Genomic DNA, 12850 nt, shown 5'->3' on the forward strand with positions numbered 1-12850 from the left:
ATATTGTGACGTGTTCGGTCCCGGAAGTGTGCAGGATTTATGCAAATCCCTAATGCTAAGTATGAGCAATAATAGAAAACAGTGAAAGCAGAGTGATGTTTGGCACCTGAGCTGTTTGAGGAACTGTATGTCGGAGCTGCTGCTGATGAGTTTGATGAACTCCTCGTAGGACGGCGCGTACGTGTACGCTTTCTTATGATGCTCGTTCACCTGCTCTCTGTGCTCTAACTGAGCTAGCAGCATGCGGTTAATGTAGTCCGGATCGCTCAACACGTCCACCAGCGGCTTCAGCACTGCAGAGACAAACAGAGAGAGAGAAAGAAGTAGTGTTGAGCCGGCAGCTGTTTTAAAGGGATACTTCACCCAATAATGATAATTAGCCCATGATTTACTCACCCTGAACTCATCCTAGGTGTGTATGACAGTCTTCTTTCAGACGAATACAGTCAGACTTATATTAAAAAAACATCCTGCCTCTTCCAAGCTTTATAATGGGAGTGAATGGGTGTTTCTGTTTTGAAGTCCATCAAAGTGCATCTATTCATTATTAAAGTGCATCTATCTATAAGTGCAGACAGATGGATAGATGCACTTTTATGATGACAGATGCACTTTTATGATGGATATACGCACTTTTATGATGGATAGATGCACTTTTATGATGAATAGATGCACTTTTATGATGAATAGATGCACTTTTATGATGGATATACGCACTTTTATGATGGATAGATGCACTTTTATGATGACAGATGCACTTTTATGATGGATATACGCACTTTTATGATGGATAGATGCACTTTTATGATGAATAGATGCACTTTTATGATGGATAGATGCACTTTTATGATGGATAGATGCACTTTTATGATGACAGATGCACTTTTATGATGGATAGATGCACTTTTATCATAAATAGATTCACTTTTATGATGAATAGATGCACTTTTATGATGGATAGATGCACTTTTATGATGGATAGATGCACTTTTATGATGGATAGATGCACTTTTATCATAAATAGATTCACTTTTATGATGAATAGATGCACTTTTATGATGGATATACGCACTTATGATGATAGATGCACTTTTATGATGAATAGATGCACTTTTATGATGGATAGATGCACTTTTATGATGGACAGATCCACTTTTATGATGACAGATGCACTTTTATGATGGATAGATGCACTTTTATGATGATAGATGCACTTTTATGATGGATAGATGCACTTTTATGATGGACAGATCCACTTTTATGATGACAGATGCACTTTTATGATGGATAGATGCACTTTTATGATGGATAGATGCACTTTTATGATGGATATACGCACTTATGATGATAGATGCACTTTTATGATGAATAGATGCACTTTTATGATGGATAGATGCACTTTTATCATAAATAGATTCACTTTTATGATGACAGATGCACTTTTATGATGACAGATGCACTTTTATCATAAATAGATTCACTTTTATGATGACAGATGCACTTTTATGATGGATATACGCACTTTTATGATGGATAGATGCACTTTTATGATGGACAGATGCACTTTTATGATGGATAGATGCACTTTTATGATGGACAGATGCACTTTTATGATGGATATACGCACTTTTATGATGGATAGATGCACTTTTATGATGGATAGATGCACTTTTATGATGAATAGATGCACTTTTATGATGGATAGATGCACTTTTATGATGGACAGATGCACTTTTATGATGACAGATGCACTTTTATGACGGATAGATGCACTTTTATGATGGACAGATGCACTTTTATGATGGACAGATGCACTTTTATGATGATAGATGCACTTTTATGACGGATAGATGCACTTTTATGATGGATAGATGCACTTTTATGATGGATAGATGCACTTTTATGATGATAGATGCACTTTTATGACGGATAGATGCACTTTTATGATGGATAGATGCACTTTTATGATGGATAGATGCACTTTTATGATGGACAGAGGCACTTTTATCATGGACAGATGCACTTTTATGATGGACAGATGCACTTTTATCATGGATAGATGCACTTTTATCATGGATAGATCCACTTTTATCATGGATAGATGCACTTTTATGATGGATAGAGGATAGACAAAAACCCATTTACTGTCATTATAAAGCTTGGAAGAGGCAGGATGTTTTTTAATATAACTCTGATTGTATTCGTCTGAAAGAAGAATGTCATATACACCTAGGATGAGTTCAGGGTGAGTAAATCATGGGCTAATTTTCATCTTTGGGTGAATTATCCCTTTAAGGCACTGAAGGCTATTCCAGCATAATTATATTGCCTTTTGCACTTCACAGACGACAAGCTGCTCATAATTGAATTTCAAGTGGTTAACTACAGCTAAGCAAAACCCTTGTGAAAAGGTTGCTTGTGCTACACAAGAAGTCGCTTATAAAAAGTAGCTAAAAAGCTGCATAAACATTTTTAAATATTTAATATTATTCATTTTTTCAATCAAAACATTTTACAAAATCTCAATCAGGGTGGCAGCGTTATTTGAACATTCACATTTACACAAAATCAAACCACTAAAAAAATAACAATTTAAATAAACTTCATTATATTTTACATAGAGTAGAAAAATTTACGCAATTTCCAGATTAAAAAAAAGATTTGAAATAAAGAAAAATATTTTTTTTTTCATCATTTTGATTTGTGAAATGCAGTCATTAAACATACATAGGTGTTATTTTAGTTTTTATTATTGATTTATTAAAATTTGATTCGCTTTTATATTTATATTTTTAGTTTCCATGTTAATTTTAGTTTAACTTTTAGTCATTTCGTTGTGCTTTTGTCATTTTATTCGTTGTTTTTTTTATATCAGTTTTAGCTTAAATTGGTTTTCTTTTTTACTTTTAGTGCTTCAACTTAATATTATTTTAGTTTAATGCCAAGGCAACATTTATCATTTTTTCTTTAGTTTAAGTTTTTCTAACTAATATTAATATTTCTTTATTTCAGCTGTATTTCAATTAACAGAAATGTTTTAATAGTTTTAGTTAACGCACAGACACTCAAATGAATCAGTGAATCATTTGAACTGTCCGAATAAATGATTCATTAAAAGCAACCATACTTCCCAACTCTATATACAAGACAGCATGCATTTGATTACGTGAAAACAGTGAAAAATCTTATTTATATATTGCTTATACGTCGCTTAAGACGCACCTTTCATTTTGATTTGAGTTTTGATACTGTGACATTCTCTACTGTGTTTTTTTATTTATTTTTATTTGTTTGAGTATCCTGACATTGTTAAGCACTTTGATCAACTGTGGTTGTAATTAAATGTGCTATATAAATAAATTTGAACTTGAATTTGAATATATTTGATTAAAATTGACTATTTTACCCAATGCAGTATTTGCTTAAAGCATTGCTTGGCAACATGTCAAAATCTACCGGAGTCAATCCTCCCATGCATTTCCCTAATGTGACATATGAAGTTTCTGCCAATGAAAAGCTTCACATCAGTCTTTTATTGAGGTTTCCTTTCAATGCCTAAGAAGTTTTGGAACAGAGCTAATGATAATGTCCTCCGTCTCGCCAGTCTGAGAACGCAGATGTGAACACTTCCCCCAGTATAACCACAGGAAAACAGGTTAAGTGAATCTAGCAGCTGCATCCTGAAGCAGCGGCGCAGAAACTGGTATTTTTAAAGACACTAATCTTAAAAAGTTGTCATGAAACGGAAGTTGCGCTCGTCTTTTCTTCCCTATTGATTTGAGACGTACTGTAAATCCGAGTGAAACGGCTTCTTAAACCAGAACAAATATAGGGCGGTGCTTGATTTTGTCCGTGGAAGGTTGTACAGATCAGAGACAAACAAGCTTCACCGCTTTAAGCATGAAACTGCTGGAAAAGGAAATCACTCAATCATAATTTTATGGCCCTATTATGTATTTATTAGAGTCTATTAGAGTCTCCTACAACAGGTTTACACGCATCTAAGGTCAAAACCACTTTAATGTCCTCATAATCTCCAGTGCAGCGTCAGCTCTTTTCTCTCAGTGTCTGAAACGCTTCAGTCTCTCTAAGCCCCGCCTCTCTGAGAGCTGCTCTGCTCTGATTGGTCAGAAAGCAAACGCTCATTATCATATCTGAATCTCAGCTCTTGATCTCAGTGATACGAACAGTAACGATGGCGTGGGTTTTACCGTATCAATCTCAGAAAACAGCGTCTTCTCCACATGAACAACACGAACCAAACTCTTCCAGTCTCAGATACACTACAGTGTTTGAGGGCGGAGCTAAGAGACGCTGCTCAGCCAATCAAGACCACAGGCTGGAATTATGCTAATTAGTTACAAACCTACATAGGAAGTGAGACTGAATTACTGACGACTCGCTTCAGTTCAGAATTGCTTCTTTCTTTTAGGACACAATAACTCCATTTACCTTTTACATTCTCGCATGAAAGGAAATTTTTTAAAAAGCAGCATAATAGGGGCAACTTTAATATCCCGCAGTAATCCATCATTTCTCAGTCATCAGCCTCAGTCTCTCTCCAGAAGCCGGTCTGTCAGTCCGTCTGTCTCCAATAATAGATGTAATTAGTAATTTCATGGCAAATCAAAGGCAATTACAATTACACATCTGGTGCTTATAGAAAAGATCCTGGAATCAATTTTGTGATTTGCAAAAAAGTAATGTTTCATGAGTTCTTACACAAGAGCAGCATTGAACGAACACATCTGACAATCAGCTCGAGTCCAATTCAATTGTGCGGTCGAGACACTGAAGCCCGAGCCAGAAACAAGACTTTCCTCAAATCTAATTCTCAAGCTATGATACGGTCAGTGAATGAAAGCTTTTGTTCTGTGAGAGGAGGATTTATCATGAGCACCAAATCTCATTCTGATCCATGAAAGCAAATCATTTCTACTCGTCAAAGTCTTGCACTGCTTTCAGCCGTGTTATGGAAATAACTTCTTCATTAAACCACATCAGGGGAAAGTTACGGCGAGCACAAGCTAATCTGTGTGTGAGAAATATCGTTTTCCTGCATCCTGAAAGAATTGATGCTAATACGGATCCTGTGATGAACAGGAAGCATTTATCTGAAATTGAAATATCTTGTAATATACTTTAATATGCCTGTATAGCGCAACCCATGCTGAGGTCATTGGTTCTGAACTAATACTAATGCATGAACTAATAAAATGAAACGTAAGTCGCTTTTTGATTAAAGTGTCTGCCAAATGCATAAATGTAAATGTAATAAACTGGTGTCATAAAACAATGAAAGCTAACAGCACACAGGACGTTCAATGGCAGATCTGTCTTGCATTCATTGATTATATATGTGATGTTTTGAAGATTTTTATGTAAATTCTGACTGACTTCTACCCGAGAATCCGAGGTCACGTTGTACTGACAAGTAGAGATGCACCTACTAGCCTCGAGCACTTTAGTGCTTTTATAAAACGGTTACCACACAATACAAATATTAAAGCCAGGATTATTAGGAACACCTGTTCAATTTCTCATTAATGCAATTATCTAATCAACCAATCACATGGCAGTTGCTTCAATGCATTTAGGGGTGTGGTCCTGGTCAAGACAATCTCCTGAACTCCAAACTGAATGTCAGAATGGGAAAGAAAGGTGATAAGCAATTTTGAGCGTGGCATGGTTGTTGGTGCCACACGGGCCGGTCTGAGTATTTCACAATCTGCTCAGTTACTGGGATTTTCACGCACAACCATTTCTAGGGTTTACAAAGAATGGTGTGAAAAGGGAAAAACATCCAGTATGCGGCAGTCCTGTGGGCGAAACTGCCTTGTTGATGCTAGAGGTCAGAGGAGAATGGGCCGACTGATTCAAGCTGATAGAAGAGCAACTTTGACTGAAATAACCACTCGTTACAACCGAGGTATGCAGCAAAGCATTTGTGAAGCCACAACACGCACAACCTTGAGGCGGATGGGCTACAACAGCAGAAGACCCCACCGGGTACCACTCATCTCCACTACAAATAGGAAAAAGAGGCTACAATTTGCACGAGCTCACCAAAATTGGACAGTTGAAGACTGGAAAAATGTTGCCTGGTCTGATGAGTCTCGATTTCTGTTGAGACATTCAGATGGTAGAGTCAGAATTTGGCGTAAACAGAATGAGAACATGGATCCATCATGCCTTGTTACCACTGTGCAGGCTGGTGGTGGTGGTGTAATGGTGTGGGGGATGTTTTCTTGGCACACTTTAGGCCCCTTAGTGCCAATTGGGCATTGTTTAAATGCCACGGCCTACCTGAGCATTGTTTCTGACCATGTCCATCCCTTTATGACCACCATGTACCCATCCTCTGATGGCTACTTCCAGCAGGATAATGCACCATGTCACAAAGCTCCAATCATTTCAAATTGGTTTCTTGAACAAGACAATGAGTTCACTGTACTAAAATGGCCCCCACAGTCACCAGATCTCAACCCAATAGAGCATCTTTGGGATGTGGTGGAACGGGAGCTTCGTGCCCTGGATGTGCATCCCACAAATCTCCATCAACTGCAAGATGCTATCCTATCAATATGGGCCAACATTTCTAAAGAATGCTTTCAGCACCTTGTTGAATCAATGCCACGTAGAATCAAGGCAGTTCTGAAGGCGAAAGGGGGTCAAACACAGTATTAGTATGGTGTTACTAATAATCCTTTAGGTGAGTGTATGTATCAATGCAACTTTCATGAAGTAAAATCACTAAAAGCCTTCCTTCCGCTGGAAAAAATAGTCCCTGACCGTGAACAGCAGCAGAAGTTACACACATTATTTCTCCGTTAGATGGCGGCAAACACTGTCTTTATGAGTGAGTCCGTCAGTAGAGAAGACTTTTATATTGAAAGGACTGAAACTTGTTGTGAACACGGAGAAGAAAGACGCAGCTGTCAAATCACTAGCATGTCAGAAAACCCCTGAACTGTTAAAAGGACAAGATATCGCAGCGGACATTCAAACGGATTTTTTATTACGAATACAGGACTGAGATGAAGGAAAATGCTAAATCTACTGTAAATGCAGGAACACTCGCTAACTCGATCTCTCACAATACTATACACTAGCTTTAATAAATAATATCACTGAGAACAAACATGTGTTTACGTTGCTAAGAGTGGTTGCTAGGGGTGTTGTGTAGTGATACACAGAACCGTAGGGTGAAGCGGTCATGGCCGTGTTTTATCACAGCTATTGACCAATCAGAATCAAGGACTGGAACTAACCGTTTTATAATTCTGAATAATCGGCTATCGGTCTCGGCTGAGAAATGTCATATGGTGCATCTCTTCTGACGAGCACAGAATAAGCTCAGAGCGTGTGTTCCAGGTCACCTTTAGTAGCGACGACCTCCACCAGCAGGAGGCGCAGGCTGCGGGACCGGGCGTCCCGTACGGGGAGCAGGCGGAGCATTAGCAGACGAGCACAGCAGCGCAGGAAGCGCAGCTCCTCGTCAGGACTCATCAGACACGCGTGTAGTGGGAACGCACGAGGATCTTCCTCCAGCCTGGACACACACACACACACACACACAGACAGAGAGAGACACGGTCTATTATAATATAACAATGAAGCACTAATTCAGATCTATATGATATATATGAAATTATATATGATATGAGATATGATATATGATACTGTATGTGACATGAGATATGATATGAGATATGACATGAGATACGATATGAGATATGACATGAGATACGATATGAGATATGATACTGTATGTGATATGAGATATGATATGATATATGATACTGTATGTGATATGAGATATGATATGAGATATGATACTGTATGTGATATGATATATGATATGAGATATGACATGAGATATGACATGAGATATGACATGAGATATGACATGAGATATGACATGAGATATGACATGAGATATGACATGAGATATGACATGAGATATGACATGAGATACGACGAGATACGATATGAGATATGATACTGTATGTGATATGAGATATGACATGAGATACGATATGAGATATGATACTGTATGTGATATGAGATATGATATATGATATGATATATGATACTGTATGTGATATGAGATATGATATGAGATATGACATGAGATATGACATGAGATACGATATGAGATATGATACTGTATGTGATATGAGATATGATATATGATATGATATATGATACTGTATGTGATATGAGATATGATACTGTATGTGATATGAGATATGACATGAGATATGACATGAGATATGACATGAGATATGACATGAGATATGACATGAGATATGACATGAGATATGACATGAGATACGACGAGATACGATATGAGATATGATACTGTATGTGATATGAGATATGATATATGATACTGTATGTGATATGAGATATGATATGAGATATGATACTGTATGTGATATGATATATGATATGAGATATGACATGAGATATGACATGAGATATGACATGAGATATGACATGAGATATGACATGAGATATGACATGAGATATGACATGAGATATGACATGAGATATGACATGAGATACGACATGAGATACGACATGAGATACGACGAGATACGATATGAGATATGATACTGTATGTGATATGAGATATGACATGAGATACGATATGAGATATGATACTGTATGTGATATGAGATATGATATATGATATGATATATGATACTGTATGTGATATGATATATGATATGATATATGATATGAGATATGACATGAGATATGACATGAGATATGACATGAGATATGACATGAGATATGACATGAGATATGACATGAGATATGACATGAGATATGACATGAGATATGACATGAGATATGACATGAGATATGACATGAGATATGACATGAGATATGACATGAGATATGACATGAGATACGACGAGATACGATATGAGATATGATACTGTATGTGATATGAGATATGATATATGATACTGTATGTGATATGAGATATGATATGAGATATGATACTGTATGTGATATGATATATGATATGAGATATGACATGAGATATGACATGAGATATGACATGAGATATGACATGAGATATGACATGAGATATGACATGAGATATGACATGAGATATGACATGAGATATGACATGAGATATGACATGAGATATGACATGAGATATGACATGAGATATGACATGAGATATGACATGAGATATGACATGAGATATGACATGAGATATGACATGAGATATGACATGAGATACGACATGAGATACGACGAGATACGATATGAGATATGATACTGTATGTGATATGAGATATGACATGAGATACGATATGAGATATGATACTGTATGTGATATGAGATATGATATGAGATATGATACTGTATGTGATATGATATATGATATGAGATATGACATGAGATATGACATGAGATATGACATGAGATATGACATGAGATATGACATGAGATATGACATGAGATATGACATGAGATATGACATGAGATATGACATGAGATATGACATGAGATATGACATGAGATATGACATGAGATATGACATGAGATATGACATGAGATATGACATGAGATATGACATGAGATATGACATGAGATACGACGAGATACGATATGAGATATGATACTGTATGTGATATGAGATATGATATATGATATGATATATGATACTGTATGTGATATGATATATGACATGAGATATGACATGAGATATGACATGAGATATGACATGAGATATGACATGAGATATGACATGAGATATGACATGAGATATGACATGAGATATGACATGAGATACGACGAGATACGATATGAGATATGATACTGTATGTGATATGAGATATGATATATGATACTGTATGTGATATGAGATATGATATGAGATATGATACTGTATGTGATATGAGATATATGAAACATGATATGGAATGAGATATGATATAATATGAGATATATACAATATGATAGATATGCGATATAGGATATATATTATATATATGATGATATATTATATGATATTTAATATATGATATTTTAATTTTCTTTATTTTTCTTCTGTATCTATATGCAAAACAATCATGCCAATCAAGCAAAAAATGTATAACATTTTTAAAATCTAATTATATATTGTATTATATTATACTATATAATATAATATAATATTATATTATATTATATTATATTATTGGTTTTACATTATTTTTATTTTATTTTTATTTTTATTTTTTTTATTCTTCGGCAATATGCAAAACAATCAAGCCAATAAATCACTTTTATTTTATTTAAATAGCAAAAAAAGAGAAATTATTATTTTGTTTATTTTATTTTTCATTCTAAATATATTTAATTGTAATATATTCTATATTATATTATAGATTTTATGCTATATTAATTTTATACTTTTTTCTTCTTCTTTGGCAATGTGCAAAACAACCATGCCAATAAAGCACTCTGAAGAAATTAAACTGCAAGAGTAAGAAAATAATATCTTGTTTGTTTAATTTATTTAGAGATACGATATTCAATGCAATCGCTCCAATAAAGCATTTAAAATGTAGGAAAAGTAAGAGATCAGAAGGTGAAATCATAAATGAAGAGGGAAATATTACAAAACTAGACAGACAGAAGAGAGGAAGAAGAAGAAGAGAAGCAACAGAAGACGTCTGTCCACTCAGCTAATGAGCTGTGCAGATCGATCGCTGAGACACACACACACACACACACACACACGGCAGGCAGATATGCTCATTACTGCATCCACATCACACACACACACACACACACACACACACACACACACACGGCAGGCAGATAAGCTCATTACTGCATCCACACCCATCACACACACACACACACACACACACACACACACACACAATCTTACACAGACAGACACATACACACGCGTACAAACACACACGGCGGGCAGATATGCTCAATACTGCATCCACATCCATCACACACACACACACACACGCACACGCACACGCCTTCAAACACACACGACGGGCAGATATGTTCATTATTACTATATCCACATCCATCACACACACATACACTGAGAGAGAAAGAGTGTGTAAGAATGTGTGTAATGGAATAATGCAGACAAGTGTGTAAGTGTGTGTGATGTTTTGTGTAAAACAAAGGGTCACATTACAGGCTGGAGCTTTAAATATTAATAAATCAAACTAAAAATGTTTTTATTTCCTGTGTGTGTGTGTGGGGGGGGGGGGGGGGGGGGGGGGGGGGGGGGGGGGGGGGGGGGGGGGGGGGGGGGGGGGGGGGGGGGGGGGGGGGGGTGTATGTGTGTGTGTAAATTAATCATTTGGCTTCCTTTCCACCAGCAATCCAGAAATTTCCTGGATTTCAACAAGCACAATAGTTTTACATTCTTGTGCTTTTCCCACTGATAGTTTTTTAATAACTCGCTGTTATTAAAGTAAAGAAGAAAAAGGCTTTCGTTCGGGCAATCCAGATTACAGCGTCTGGATGTTTAAAGAAAACCCAATAAACACTTTTCAGTTTCGGTGCGTCTTTAAAGAGAGAAACACACACAGGTCAGTAAGAGTGTGAATGTGTGAGAAAGAGTGACCAAAGATGCATTTATGTGACCAAAAATACAGTAAAAACTGTGAAATATTATTATAATGTAAATCATCTGTTTTCTATGTGAATATATATTAAAGTGTAATTTATTCCTGTCATTTTCAGCATCATTACTCCAGTCTTCAGTGTCACATGATCCTTCAGAAATCACTCTAATATGAGGATTTGATGCTCAAGAAACATTTATGATTATTATCAATGTTGAAAACAGGTCATATTTTTGTGGAAACCGTGATATATTTTATTTTTCAGGATTCTTTGATGAATAGAAAGTTCAAAAGAACAGCATTTATTTGAAATAGAATCTTTTGTAACATTATAAATGTCTTTACTGTCACTTTTGATCAGTTTAACGCACTCTTGCTTAATGAAGTATTAATTTCTTTCACAAAAAAGGGATTTGTAAAAAATACAAATATCATATAAATACAATAAAAACCATAAAAGTCATATTATACAAGATTTTTTTTAAATTAACTATATGATAAAAAAAAAATCCCAAACCTTTTCAGGCATAATCTTACTTCATAAGTCCTTAAGTGAGGCAACTTCATAAAAGAGCACTCTACTCGTATTAATGTCTTACATAGATTTAAACATCTCTCGATATTATTCATGAGGCATTTAATACAGAGAAGATTAATCTCTAAACATGCAGTCGGTCCATAAACTCAGACATAAACCAGAGCTTCAACTATTCCGTCTGACTTACTTTATGGAGAGTTGAATCTCAAGATTGAATCTTTTAGTCTGTTTTCAGCTGAACGTGGCGTCTGGCATCCAATAATCACAATCATTTTTGTGCTTTTCTCAGCTTTCAAATCCGGTCAGTTTTATCCATAAATTCAAGCAATAAGTGTGTGTTTGAACTGATCATCTCTTCCTCTTCACTACTGGTTACAGCAGCAAATAAACATGATGAACATCAGAAGGAATGTTTTAAAGATACAGAATCACTTCCTGAAATCAATCATGTCTCATCATGTGATCCGTCAATCAGCGTTTCAACCACCGAAAGATGCCAATAAAATTATTAACGTCTTATTTTTATTTTATATTTTATTATATTTTAATAAATTATATTATATTATATTTCATTTTTTTATATTTATATTTATAATATTATATTTTAATTATATTTTATTTCAACCGCCGAAAGATGCCAATAAAATTATAAACGTCTTATTTTTATTTTATATTATATTTTATTATATTTTTTTAT

The 12850-nt window shown here is 35.5% G+C and overlaps 1 protein-coding gene across 1 annotated transcript in view; it reads right to left on the reverse strand.

Annotated features, from left to right (window-relative positions):
- Nucleotides 1-12850, reverse strand: part of snx25 (sorting nexin 25) — a 68419-nt gene that overhangs the window by 37770 nt on the left and 17799 nt on the right. The window contains exons 4-5 of the mRNA XM_079892133.1: nt 7380-7552; nt 107-293 (exon numbers count right to left, since the gene is read on the reverse strand). Coding sequence (XP_079748259.1) covers nt 107-293; nt 7380-7552 — 360 coding nt within the window. The remainder of the gene's footprint in view (nt 1-106; nt 294-7379; nt 7553-12850) is intronic.

This window comes from Squalius cephalus (assembly GCF_949319135.1).
Source record: "Squalius cephalus genome assembly, chromosome: 14".
Classification (NCBI taxonomy): Eukaryota; Metazoa; Chordata; class Actinopteri; order Cypriniformes; family Leuciscidae; genus Squalius; species Squalius cephalus.